The 14,954-nt window shown below is 32.7% G+C and overlaps 1 protein-coding gene across 5 annotated transcripts in view; it reads left to right on the forward strand.

The window, feature by feature from the left end:
• Positions 1-10,386, forward strand: part of da (transcription factor daughterless) — a 126,041-nt gene extending 115,655 nt beyond the window's left edge. For all 5 annotated transcript variants that reach the window (XM_074116198.1, XM_074116197.1, XM_074116196.1 and 2 more), the window contains 4 exons: positions 2,358-2,503; positions 2,588-2,828; positions 3,274-8,692; positions 9,303-10,386. In XM_074116198.1, the coding sequence (XP_073972299.1) occupies positions 2,358-2,503; positions 2,588-2,787 (346 nt within the window). In that variant the 3' untranslated portion in view covers positions 2,788-2,828; positions 3,274-8,692; positions 9,303-10,386. The remainder of the gene's footprint in view (positions 1-2,357; positions 2,504-2,587; positions 2,829-3,273; positions 8,693-9,302) is intronic.
• Positions 10,387-14,954: the final 4,568 nt, after the last annotated feature.

A 14,954-nucleotide genomic window follows, 5' to 3' on the forward strand; every position in this document is an offset into this window, starting at 1 on the left:
TCAGGGAAATGGGAGGGGGAGCAGAGATGTGTATGACGTATGCATGTGTCTTTTTTCTTTAACATTTAAAGATTTAAAAATTTATCTTCCTGGCAGGAGATTCTTAAAGTAAATTATTAGAAAACACTGCTGGCTAAAATATAAAGCTTTGGATTGGCTCTATTGACTTAGCAGTTTATTATAAAAATAAAAGTGTAGTTCTTTTCTCATAGATAAAAAAAAACTAGTCAAAGATCACGTCGAATATGATTATAATTAAATACACAAGACTTTCAAAGATGTGAAGAAATTGAATATTTCGTTTTAACTATGAATCCCAACATTTTAAAATTGTGAAGTGTAAATATTAGTAATGAATAATAAAAATGGGGCCGTGCTTAGCAATTATTATTTCTATTCCAGAGATTAATGCGGACATTTAATTAGAATCTAAATCCGTTTATTATCTATCAAGTAGTTAAGTAATTGCCTATTATTTACTGGCGGGCTTTACGTCCAACTACCAATTAGGTGTCGTGGACGGAGGCGATTAGCAAACATACTTTACTGTAAATTTCTTTTATTAACCATTAAATAAAATCCAAGGTTTAAAGACCTGGTATCGAACCCAGTACCACAATACTTCTTAGCTTCGCAGGTCTCGCCTCTAACCGCTCGACTCGCCTTTATTATCTATCAATGAATTTAGATCATAAAAAAATTGCTTAGATTTAGCCAACGTTTCTACGTGGTTTGATAAAACAAAATTCCTAGCTCCAGGTTAGAATAAAAAAACTATCCCATAATTTAGGTAAAAAAAGACAAAAATCTAATTTAATTCTACAACTTTTAATAAAAATGTTCTGTTTTTTTTCCAATAGAAAGATGCTAAAATAATACATACGAGGGGGTACCCAAAAAAAACCGGAATTATTTTTTAAAAGCTATTTATTTACAAATTTTTTACAGAACAACCTTATCCCCTTCAAAATACTCTCCATTACAACTAATACATTTGTCCCACCGGTGCTTCCACTGTTCGAAACATTTTTTGTAGTCATCTTTAGAAATGGCTGACAGCTCCTTCTTCGTTTTTTTTTCTTGACCTCTTCAATGTTGTCCAATCGGTGACCTTTCATGCCCTTTTTCATGCGTGGAAATAAGAAAAAGTCGCACGGAGCCAGGTCAGGCGAGTAAGGTGCGTGGGGCAGCGGAACCATGCCAATTTTTAGCCAAAAACTGTGTAACAGAGATGGCTGTGTGTGCAGGTGCATTGTCGTGGTGGAAGAACCAGTCTCCTGTTTGTGCCACAAATCGGGTCTTTTTTGGCGAACACTATTGCGCAATCTTTTCAAAACTTCCAATTACAAGGTTTGATTGACGGTCTGACCTGGGGGGGGGGGACAAACTCTGAATGGACTACGCCTTTGGCATCAAAAAAGCAAATCAGCATTGTTTTGATGTTTGACTTGACTTGACGACATTTTTTTGGTCGGGGTGAAGATGACGTCTTCCATTGGCTCGACTGTTGCTTTGTTTCTGGGTCATAACCATAGCACCATGACTCATCACCAGTAATGACCTTTGACAGAAAGTCTGGATCAGTTTCAAGCTGTTGTTTCAAAGCACGACATGTTTCAACTCGATGTTCTTTTTGATTGTCAGTCGGAACTCGAGGAACAAACTTGACAGCAACCCTTTTCATCCCCAAATCTTCCGTTAAAATTCGCTGAACCGAGCTCCAAGATAACCCACTACTCTCTGACAGTTGATCAATTGTCTGTCGACGGTCTGTGAACACCAGCTCTCGAATTTTTTCAACATTTTCGTCGATTCGGGCAGTTGATGGACGTCCAGAACGAGGTTTGTCATCAATCGACATGTCGCCATTTTTAAACCGAGTAAACCACTCGTATACTTGAGTTTTTCCCATAGCGTCATCTTTGTAAGCTGTTTTCAACATTAAAACACTTTCAGCAGCATTTTTGCCGAGTAGAAAACAAAATTTCGGAGCTGCACGTTGTTCACTTAAACTTGCCATCATAAAAAACGAAAAAAGAACAAAACAGCGCTGGTAAAAACAATCACTGCAGATGAACAGAACAAGCCAGGCAGACAACACAGGCAGGACTGAACTGGCAAGGAATTGCGCTATACACGTCTAGCGGCAGAAATGCGTACTACATAAGCTCCATGCGCGGCAACGCAATTCCGGTTATTTTTTGGTACCCCCTCGTATATCTTTCAAATTGGCTATTCTCATTATTTAAGTTAATAGCGTTAAGAGGATTTTATTTACTAATTAATTTACTTATATACATTAATTTACGTAATTTTATTTACATAAGTTTGTTTTGTTTTTTATTTGCTGAACTTAGAATAAGGATACGTGACATAAACGAAGCACTTAAAGAATTGGGAAGAATGTGTATGTCTCATTTAAAGACTGACAAGCCGCAGACAAAGTTGGGCATACTCAACATGGCCGTAGAGGTTATAATGTCCTTGGAACAGCAAGTCAGAGGTAAGCAATTGCCGCCAGTTCTGTGAGGTAACTTTTGTGCTTGCACTAAATAATTAATATATTCTGTTGTTTTCTCTCTTCTAGAGAGGAATTTAAATCCTAAAGCAGCTTGTCTGAAGAGGCGAGAAGAAGAGAAAAGCGAAGAAGGACCTAAATTGGGTGGAGGACATCTTGGTCCCGCGATGGGAGTAGTACCGCCAGCTTCACACCTGGTAGCTGGTGCACCATTCGTCACAGCACCTCCACCTCCAACGCAACATCCACCTGGTTTACAACACCAGTAGCACATACCCTACCTACCGCAACCACCTACTTAACTTAATGTGTAAGTCAATATTCTTCAATGTTTGTAAAACAGTGATATTGAGGAAATAGTGTTCCTTTGAAACCTTCTCGTTTTCACTAGAGCAGGAAGGTAGTATAGATTGGCCAAAGAAAGAGCGCATTTATGTTATCTATCCCACATTACACTTGCATTATTTTCAATTTCAATAAAATTTATTAACACCAAAATAATTGGTAGTAAATGAAATTTTGAATTATTTTTAATTTTGAAAGAAGCCTTTTTCGACGCATTTGCCAGAACGTATCCACTTCAACTTTCTCTCGCAAATGGCACCTCACATCCATCGTCTACTGGGAGGCCTGTAGACCAAAATTTCCAAGTTTGCAAGCTTCTTTGTTTCCAAAAAATTTTTAGAAACTTTTCATCAGTGAGATTCTATCTACAAAAAGAAAAAGTAAAAGTTTTATAATTTTATCTTTTCCAGATGAAAGCCGAGGAGTGCACAAATTGGTTTTTTCCGTGCTTAAAATGGAAAAAATCTCTTAATTGTACATAAAAACAAGAGACTATAAATATAAATATATATATATATATATTATATATAATATATGCTTAGGTGCTTCTTACAATTATATTTACTTTTTGTAAAAAGTAAAATTTAAGATATAAAGTAATAAATAAAAAAAAAATAATGTAATTCTAGGATTCAGTCTGAGTAGCTGTTTAATACCTATCTTTTTTAGAGTCGCTACTAATAAAAAACAAATGTAATGAAATCAGACTTGGACAGTTATACAGTTGCGAATAATGATAGATAATTATAAGAAATGTTAAAATTAATAAAAGCGGGGCATTTTACATTTTCTTTTGTACTTAAATATTTTTTTTAAGCAGTTTGCGATGTACTTAAAATTTAATTTTTTTATAAAAATGTACTACTTAAAATCATAACTTTATTAACGGTGCTTTGCTTTGTCTAGTAAAGGGGCACCACCACCACCCCCAGAAACGTGTATGAAACGTGTACGAGAGATAAAAACAATTGAATTTATATATTTAAAAAACGAAATTAAAAAAAAATATATAATATAGAGTGCTTCATGCAATACAGCATGTTAATATCGTTGAATGTATTTCCAATGGATGCATTTCAGTTTATTCGTCTATAGAGCAAAAGAATGGTTTCTATGGGTTTCTGTTCAATATCTTCTTCAAAAATACTTCCATTTACTTTCTCAGGTTCAGGTCCTTTTGATAGTCTTCAGACGTTCGCTCGCCACATGTTCTTCAGGATGTCCTTAAAAACAACAAAACATCCTAGACTTTTTTTTTTTTGGAGGGGGGAGGGAGGACGAACGCCCGGAAAACGCGAAAATCGATGACCTTAAAATCTTATAGATCGCTGAATGTCCTGCAAATTTTCCTGGTCCCAAACCAATATAACTGGGTGTAGCTGGTTGACTCATTTTTTTATTTTTTATTTTTTTTTTATTTTTACCGTCTCTGTGAACTTCGGAATCACTCTACATAGAGTTTCAGGCTGTTTTTTTTTTTTTTTTTTTAGCAATAGCTCTACAATATTTACTATTGAACTTATTAATTTCAAAATTAGTAACAGAGTAAATTTGGAAACGTTTAGATCGCATCGAGTATAACTGTCTCTCTCTAATTGTTTATGTACATCCCGATAGTAATTTTTAATAAATAGGTTATTAGTATATAAATATTTTTTCTTTTAATACTCGCATTTAAATGAGAGGTTAATGCCCCCTTGAAAAAAAAAAAAATGGCCTCATTTGGATGGCTATATCTTACCCCGAGATATTTAGCCCTCCCTTATTATTAAGACAAATATTTCTTTTTAGCCAGTATTAGTCAAATCTCAGTAACTGCTGTAACAAAGAAAAAAAAAAAAAAAACAAAGAGGTTATACATTTACAAAAATTAAAAAAAAAAAAAATAATAAAATAACAAAACTTAGTTTTCGGTGCCTTAAACATAGATGCTAGGCTTCAATATAAAGAAATCTAAACAAACCAGAGGTGTTAAACAGTTACAAACATACGAATCCTAAAAGTCCCAAAAAATTTGACAAAAAAAAAAAAAAATTATTTAAAAAAAAATAAATAAATAATAAATAAAAAAGTGATATAATGATGTACCCGTGGATCACAATTCATACCTGTGCATTTGTAAATAATAAAAGAAAAAGAATAACTTTTTAGTCCTTTTTACTATTGTTTGAGATTTTTTTTCTGTTTTTCAAAAAAAAAAAGATCGATGATGATTATAAAAAAAAAAATCGATAATCAAATAAATAAGTATAGTGTATAGTCGATTATTATTTTTTATATATATGTTTTTTTTTCAGCTTTATTACTTCCGGTATTTTTATAGGTGGCGTATTAAAGCAGTATACATCATGCATTTTTGTTTTTTTTTTTTTGTTTCTCTTTATTTTTTATTTTTAGCCAAAAAGTTTTTGTTTTTCATTTTTACTAGTAACGGGGCTTCCAACTGTCATTTTTAAAAAATATATATACTAAGGTAACTTAGTAAATCTTTTTTTCCAATATACGTGTGTATTTGTATAGATTTTTTTGTTTCTTTTTAGTAATCATAAATGTACGATAATTAATTTTGTTGATGTTTACAGTATAATACGCCGCCATCTTTATCTGTTTTTGTAGTAGTTTTTATGTTCTATTTTATTTTTATATTGTAAAATTGTACACTTAATTTTTTTTAGTGTAAACGTATTTAATGAAAAAAAAAACTAAAATAGTATTGCCTGTCTAGTTTACGCTCTCTCTCTCTCGCCCTCATCCCCTCTTTAACCCCCCCCCCCCGCACACACACAAACTCTTTCGTCTACTTAAAGATTTTGGTGCAGTTTTTATTTTTTATTTTTAAATCTCAGCGTTTTAATTATTTCGTGTCAAAAAAAAAACTATTTTAAAAAATCCTTTGCATTCCGTTTAGCGCTGAAAATTTTCGACGTTAATATTTCCTACATTTTATTTTTTGCCTTTTTTTTTTTTCCAGTTGAAAGTTCCATTATGATCCAAGTTTGTGAGTTACGTGATTCGTGGACATAAACATTCTTCTTATGTTACATTTATTACAACAATCATTTTCGTTAGGAGTTCTGTATAAACATTACTACGCACTTTGTATGTATTCACCAGCTGTTGCACACTACATTAGTCAATACAATGCCATGTGGTGATTCCCGTGTTCGCATTAATATTTTTATCAAACCCTCTCTGTTGTCTTTTATACCTAACGTATACTATAGGAATTTCTAAGATTTTAATAAGGTGTATTCACGATATTTTAACGATTTGAAATATATTGTTACGATACAATCATAATCGATTTTAAAGGCTTCTTTTTTTTTTACTATCACTGTTCATTCGTGCGTAATTGTGCCTATATCTGCGCGTACAACTGGATGAAATTAAGCACTTTACTGGCCACAATACGCCAATCGATCTCAATTTCGTTCGTAAATATTAACCATGGCTACTCACAGCCGGTTCTACTCGACCAAGTCGATTTCTAGCCTTATATTTTAAGGCCGGCTCTAAAAAACAAAAAAAAACGAATACTATACTCGGTTCCTTCATCATCAATATCGTTCCCTTTATTTCGTTAAAGTTCCACTTTTAATGAGCTTTGCAGGATTGGAGATTTCGTTAAAAGCTCCCATTTTAATAACCTTATCTCATTGTGAAACTTAAAAAAATAAATATTGGAAGGTTTAGTATAATTTTATCCCTTCTAGCATAGCTTCATTTCATTAATTGTGATTGATTTCAGATTTTTTTTGTTTTATCAGAATAAAGTGTTAACCTCCACATCATTATTAAACTTGGACTTTAAATATTAAGTTACCATAATATACTGTAACCACTGATTTGTTTCTCGATTTGGGGGTATAGCGGATCTATTGGAATGAGTTAGGTTTGTTATGATTCAAGATCTTAATGCTAAAAGACTCAGTGGTTCCGTTAAATGCCAAATACCTACAAGTTGATGAACTACACTTAGAAAAACCAATCAGAATTGGATGCTAAGACGGATAAAATTTCTCTTTTGGCTACTAATCGAGGAAGGAAATCGGTTCCTTTTAATCAATATCAGGTCTCGTGGTCATACTTTCGCGCTACCATGCCTTTCTAGAGTTCGGGGGCTGAATAAGAGGTTGCGATGCACATCTGAAATCAAAGTAGGCTTAGTGTGCATCACAGATATCTTGCTTCTGCTTGAATATTTTACAAAACGAGGACAGGTTCTACACAAGGTGTCCACCAGCTCTATATCTTTCCTATTATGATCTACACATTCACCATGGTTTTCGATCTCTGGATACAGAGCTGTTGCTTCACTTTTTCCCTGAACTTCGATCAACATTAGTTATAGTAGACTAAAGTTTACGCTCACTGCTGTCTAAGAAAATAAATTAGTACATGTTCTCTTTGCTTCAGCTGGTGCCCTAGCTTTATAAAGTAGCGCAAGTGGATTCTGTTTTCTTGCAGCGCATTCTTGAATTATCTCGACAATAAATCATTCCAAGAAGAACAACAGCTATAGGGTCTCTCTCTGCTGCGTGCATTTATACTTTGTTCTTGTTCTGAATTTTTAGTATTGACTTCCATCTTGTTTTTAAGGGAAGAAAATAAGCGCTCGGAATGCAAATGATTGGTTAAAATTGAAAGATTTGATTATTGTCCAAGGTATGTCATTTATTTCCATCATCTTAATTTTAGATTATTTTTTTTTTGTTAATAATTTTTTTTTTTTTATGTAGTTAACGTAATTTATAAAGCCATATAACAATTTTTAAGATCATTACCATTTTTTTTAAAGAAAATAATGTTAAAATATTTGTGTTTTTATTATTATTTCTTGTCAGAAAAAATCAATGTAATTTTTAAAAAGTGTACATTTTTTTATTGATTTAGGGGGGGAAAAATCCCTGTCTAGAGCCCCCCTGTCTTATATTGTATTCTTTTAAGTAAAAAAATTCTGCCATTGTGCTCCTCCGCCACCAAAATTTGTTACTCCCCCCCTCCGTGCGTACGTACGTACAGTCAAACATGTCTGCCAAATGTTTGTGTTAATATTACTTATGTACTATTGATTTTTTTATATATATTTTTTATGATGTATTTATTTTATTTTTTAATAATAATTTTCTTTTGTTTTTGTTTCAGTTAAATGATTCCCGGTAATTTAATTATCGGAATTTTTAATTGTTCTTTTATTTTTTTTTTAATAATTGATGCCATTGTTTTATTTTTCGTCAGTTTTAATTAATTGTGTAAGATTTTTACAATACAGTAAATTTAGTATTATAATTTAGTATTAAATAAAAATAAATGAAATCTAGATTATGAATTCAATTCTTGCCATATATTATAATTCTCTCCTTTTTTTACAAAAATAAAACAAATTTAATTTTATCCTAATGTATTATTATTATTATTATTATTGGGTTTCTCTATTTTATTTTTCTCATTTAGAAAAAAAAAGAAAGATTTCATTTTGAAATAATTTTATTTTACACATTTTTCTTCATTAAGTTAATTTCATGGTTTGTTCCAATTTTATTATTTTTTTTAAAATGCTTTATTTATTGTTTTAAAATTTGGTAATTTGATTTCAACCCTGAGTATATTATTAAAAAGACAAACTCTTCGTTTTCCAAAAACGTTTTGTTATTTACAACACTTATGTTATTGTAATGGCTGTGGACGAAGTAGTGTTATTCAGAAAACCAATCAGTTGTTATTATAACCAGTGCAGTTGTGTCGTGTTTATACAAATTGGAATTCTACTTTTGTGCCAAGTTTTTTGCTAATTAGAGGTAAAAAATCTTCCAGAAGAAAAAGAAACTGGTAAATACAAAGTGTTTTTTTTTTTTTATAGCTAAGAAAACAAAAAAATAAAATCCAAATTCATTAACCTCATGCGTAACAAAAAGTTTCATACTTTCGGTTAAACTTTACCAAGAATTTTTCATTGAAGAAAAAAGATTTTTTTTTGTTTTTACATCTTGTCAAAACTATTTTTATTAACAGTAGGAAATTTGAAAGTGTTTTTTCTAAATTTCTAGCCTCTCATAATTAAGTTTCACATCCATCCCACCTGTGGCAATACCTTTGTTTACATTTTATTTCAGTGTTTTAATGAGTCATATAATATTAATGACGATGTTGCTAACATTACGAATTAAATTTCGTGTACTGATTACATACATTTAGATCTACTCGTTTATTTGAAATATTTTTTTAGATAATTCTATTCTGGGTAATTGAGCTTTCCTCAAAAAGTACCATTTTTTGTTTTTTTTTTTTAAATTGAACCCAACTAACTTTTTAACAAATAAAATAGTGGACACTGATTAAGTTAACTCAAAATTTATTAATGTATTGCCAAAACTGTTAATATAGAAATTAGGAAATTGAAATAGCAAATCTTTTTGAAAATTGTTCTTTTTGTTGGTAGTTGCTGACGCTTTTCTAATCAGCTGTTTTATTAATGTTTATGAGTTACAACAATGGCCTGTTAAATGAAGACAGTATGATTTTGTGAAGAATTACCTTAGTTAATTATGTACCATTATCAAATTTTAGATTTCCAATGGACAGTTATTGAACTTAAGAGCCATCAAGAAATTAAATACTTCATACTTCTTTCATTTTAATAGTAACAAAAGAACCTGGCAGCAAACATGTTCATGTTAAGTCTGCTCACATGAACTTATGTCCTTCAACTGTGAAATGCTAGTCTGTCTCAGCTTTGATTTTTTGGTATCTTTGTAGTTTGCATGAACTTTGTTTAGCATCTAATTTATGGGGAAACCCCCATGCGTGTAATTAGAGATACTCATCTCTTACCTGTGTTTCCCTGTAGAAGAACAAATGAATTAAAGGGATCATTTTACCTATTCAGTGATCGGATTATGCCTCTTCTACCTATTGAAACTCTCTGCTGCAGAATCTTGCAGCTACTTACGCACTGTTGCTTAATATGGACGAAGCAGCTACCAGTTAGTAGACACTAAGCCCCTTAAAACTTGTATCACACCTAATTGGGCTGAAGGTGCTACTGCTTCAGGCATTCTACTACCTTAGTATATCTGCTCTTCATCTAAAAGGAAGTTCTATTATAGATCTGCCTTGGCCTTTCGCGTAAGATTTTTTTTCTTATTGAGAGTGTTCCAACAACTTTTTTTCGTATGAAAATTGTACAAGATTCAATACTTTCTTCTTAGATTGAATTAGAGGAAATTACAAATCCAGCGTACTCGAATTGGTTTTAACTGAAGTGGAGAACTATTTTTAATCAAGATTTATAAGTTAATCTTTTGTTAAGGTGCTTTTTTAACAAAGATAATTAGTATTCTACTTAATTTTGTTGCATTGGAACAAACCAAGTCACCGTTAAATTTCACAAGTTTTAATTTTTTGGCTGATAATAAATAATTTTTTTATTATTTTAATGATTTTTTTTTTTTATAAAGAAAATTAAAAAGTATTAAGTCAAAAAATAGTAAACTTTATGCGAGGAGAAAAAAACAAAAAGAAAACATGATGTTTGTGGAGTATGTAATGAAAAATGAATTTGTGAATGAGTTAGAAATAATTTTTCTTTTCTTTGTGATTCCCAAATTGTAAATATAGGCGATATTATTCATATATAATAAAGGAAAAATAAATTGCAAAAAGAAGAAGAAAGAGATCATCAATTTAATGTATTAAATCATTCAAAAACTACTATTTTTAAAGAAAAACACAATCAATTAACTGATTTTGTTTTGGGTTCTTTTTATTTTATTTTTTTTGAATCGTAACATTTTGTTTTTCTAATTTGTTTTCATTTTCATTTGAGAAAAATGAAAATTCCTTACTTTCCAAAAGAAAAAAATAAATAAAACTCAGAACTGTAGGCTTAGGGAGAAAAATTTGAATGAATTTTTTTTTTTAACAAAAAAGTAAAGGTTTTATGTAAAAAAAAACATGAAATACAATTTTCAAACTAAGACCTTTTACTTAAATTTGTATAAAGATACGTCTATAAAAAAGAAGAAGAAAAATTATTATTATATTGTATTTTTCATTATATAATGTATTAAGAAAGTGTGTTGGTAAAAAAAAAACAAAAAAATCTAAAAAAAAAAATTAATAAAAGATAAGAAAACAAGTTTAGATATTTAAAAAAAAAAAAAAGAAGCTATTTATATTTATTTAATAAATGAATTCCTTGTTTATATTCTTTTACAGAAGATCTGTGGCTTTCAGTTTATGTCTTGAGATATCTTTTAGTTAAAGAAGGTAAGAGACGTTATTTGAACAAATAGAACAAGACGTACAAAGTTAAAAGATTGAAATTCCCTGTAAGTTAAATGTAAACACCTAAAAAATACTAGTTAAATACTACTTTAGTCAAGAGTTAGTCAAATTAGCTGCTCATTTTCTAGAAAAATCATTGTTTCCCCTAATAAAATACATTGATAGCGTTATGGTAAAACTCTACGTAAATACTCGGAAGTTTCACGCTAAAATTAAAATTAAAGAAAAAAAAAATTTAGGAGTTCAAACGATTCTGATTGCACATAAATTTTCTTCAAACTCCACGTAAACCGTATATTACACTGAAATATAACCTTACAGGAAAGCCTATCCTTGAGGTAAAACAGCCAAGTTATAAACTATAAATATGTATTTGTTTACGAAGCTTGTGAAACGGAAATGAGATACTTCTGTTCGAGGAATTTTTTCTTCCTTTTAAACCATTAAACAAATAAACGCGGTTAATTACCTTCAATCAGTTTTTGCAAAACAAACGAAGTACGGTAAAACAACTGCAATCTTTATAGGCGATGAGAATGGCCTTTTGGAAAAAGTGCACCATCTCAAAGGAATATAAAGATGAATACTCCACACTCCACACAGTTATAAAAAGCCATACTTTTTTGTACGCGGCTGAGAGAGTGTAAAAGATGAATAAAGTGGTGGAAATGGATTTCCACGTGATTGGAAAAAGACATGGTAGGAAAGACGAGAGTAGAAAGATAAGGAATGAAACTAACGTGCTATGGACGTAACAGGAGATTTGGTAAAAGAGAAGTGGTGTAGTCGTGTGAGAGAATGGATAAGATGGAGAGCATAAGGGAAGAGATAAACCTCAAGCCAATGGGAGATTGGTGTCGAAGAGGAGATGGACTTGTTCTTGAAGAAGGATCGTGCTATCTTGAAGTATATAAGATACGTGATAATTAGTTCTTTTCTAAAGTGATACGGTAAGTTTAATAATTTAACTTTTGTGATTGTTTAAAAGTATAGTAAATCTTTCTTACTAACGACTTAAAATATTCGAAACGTAGCTTAGCTAGTTTAAGGGTAAGAGGATAAATGAGGTATAGATGAAGCATAATTCCTTAGTTTTCACTGCACTACCGGCCTTCTAGATTTTGAACTGTAAGAATTTTCTAGAAAGCTCGTGAGAGCAAATAGTTCCAAGTTTTTAATTACATTTAAATATTACCTGCTGCTAGGCATTTCGTTTGTAACAAGAACTTACTCGAAAGACAAAAAAAATTCTTGTTTCTGGAGCCATGAGCCGTCAAATAAAGGTGGGCTCTTGGTGATATCATCCAGTAGCATCGATTGTACGAAGACCAATTATCATTCGGTAAAAAAAGGTGGAAAAGAAAAAGATTTCCAGGGCGCACACTAGAAGGAGGAGCAAGAAGACCGGGATACCCCCCGTTTGTGGTGGATACACTATATGGGAGAGAATCTCGAAACTGAGATCCCCTTACAGGTTCGTAGCGTCAACGGAAAAACAAGAAGATTGAAAACAAAATCATTTTTCTTTTATTTCAATTTTTTTTTTTTAAATTTATTTTGTTATTTACAATCTGTATAAATATATACTCTAAGTAAATAGGAGGAGAATGAGATGAACTGGAGCGGGAAGAGAAGCTACCCAGCGGTAGCACTCTCTATAGGAAAGAGGGGAATCTGAAGAGGAGAATATGAGCAGGAGAATAATGACGTTTAGTTCTTCAGACTGTAAGGAAGTCGCGGGGCCACTGGCGATTCAGTCGTCGAGGAGTATTGTTAGGGATGTCATAGGATGCGAGAGACTGTACTAGAGGATTTGAGCAAGTAGAGAGAGAGCCGTATGGAATTTTTGATATTTAGTCTTGGCGAGTTGGTCTATGAAGGGAATGTTGAGGTCGTTGTGAAGAGTGAGGTTAGTCCACCGTAGAAAGGTGCGTCAGCTATCTGTCGGAGCAGTTCCAATTGAAAAGTTTGTACCGTCCGTACGTTAGTTGGTTTGGCAGAACCCCACAGCTCTAGTCCTGTAAGTCCACATAGGTTTGAGGATAGTATTGTATAGTAATCGTTTGAGTTCAATGGACAAAATTTAGAGCGTCGTCCAAGTAGTCTGTAAAGCAAAAAAAAAAAAAAAAATCTTGTTACTGGAGCCATGAGCCGTCAAACAAAGGTGGGCGCTTGGTGATCATCATCCAGTAGCATCGATTGTACGAAGACCAATTCGGTAAAAAAAAAAAAGTGGAAAAGAAAAAGATTTCCAGGGCGCACACTAGAAGGAGGAGCAAGAAGATCGGGATACCCCCCGTTTGTGGTGGATACACTACGAGGGTCGTTTGAAAAGTCCGTGCAAAAATAAAAACTACTTAATTTTATGGGGTAAACCTTTTTTATTTTTCAACATAGTCTCCTTTTAGGCTTATACACTTCGTCCAACGCTGCTCTAGTTTGTTGATCCCTTCCGAATAATAGGATTTGTCCAAGTCTGAAAAATAGCCATTCGTTTCTGCAATCACCTCCTCGTTTGAATAAAATCTTTTTCCCGCCAGCCATTTCTTCATATTGGGTAACAAATAGTAGTCCGAGGGAGCCAAGTCTGGAGAATAGGGGGGGATGTGAAACGAGTTGGAACCCTATTTCCATTAATTTTGCGACCACAACTGCTGAGGTGTGAGCTGGTGCGTTGTCGTGATGGAAAAGGACTTTTTTGTGGGCCAATCGTGGGCGTTTTTCTTGCAGCTCGGTTTTTCAAACGGTCCAATAACGATGAATAATATGCACCTGTAATAGTTTTACCCTTTTCCAGATAGTCGATGAGGATTATTCCTTGCGAATCCCAAAAGACAGTCGCCATAATCTTTCCGGCCGAAGGAACGGTCTTCGCCTTTTTTGGCGCAGATTCCCCCTTGGTAACCCATTGTTTAGATTGTTCTTTGGTCTCAGGAGTGTAGTGATGTATCCATGTTTCATCCACAGTGACGAAACGACGCTTAAAGTCCTGCGGATTCTTCTGGAACAGCTGCAAACCGTCCTTGCAACACTTCACACGATTTCGTTTTTGGTCAAGCGTGAGCAATCGGTCCAAATGTTGATGCAAAATATTATGTACCCGTTCCATTCGAGATGTCCACAGCACTAGCAATCTCACGCACCTTCACTCTTCTGCCATCCATCACCATATCCATGGATTTTATCAATGATTTCTGGAGTAGTAACCTCAACAGGGCCGTCCAGAACGTTCAGCGGTCACTTGTGCCCATATGGCCCACTCCGAAAATTTTGAAACCACTTTATAAACTGTTCTAATCGAAGGTGCAGAGTCACCATAATGTTTATCAAGCTTCTCTTTAGTCTCCTGAGGCGTTTTGCCATTCATAAAGTAGTGTTAAATACACACACTAATTCTTTTTCGTCCATTTTTTTGAAAATCACTCGACTTCCTCGATTCAAACACAAAGAAATAGACCGATCTGGCTGAAACTTAGTGTGTGTTCTTGCAAGAGATGCTACTAACTAAACATAACCTCGATACGCGCCAGTAGTGCTATCTCTCTGACATTGCACGGACTTTTCAAACGACCCTCGTATATGGGAGAGAATCTCGAAACAGGTTCGTAGCGTCAACGGAAAAACAAGGAAAATTGAAAACAATACCATTTTTCCTTTTTTTTTTTCAAAATAATTTATTTTTTGACATAAAAGAGTGTTTTTAGTTTTATCTATTTTTGTTTTTTTTTCCTTGGTACAATTTTTGTTTTTATCATCGTTATTTACACTGCAATATACATCTTTTTGTTCTTCTTCTACCTTGATA

This window comes from Rhodnius prolixus, unplaced genomic scaffold (assembly GCF_049639745.1).
Source record: "Rhodnius prolixus isolate KJV_2025 unplaced genomic scaffold, Rpr scaffold_13, whole genome shotgun sequence".
Classification (NCBI taxonomy): domain Eukaryota; kingdom Metazoa; phylum Arthropoda; class Insecta; order Hemiptera; family Reduviidae; genus Rhodnius; species Rhodnius prolixus.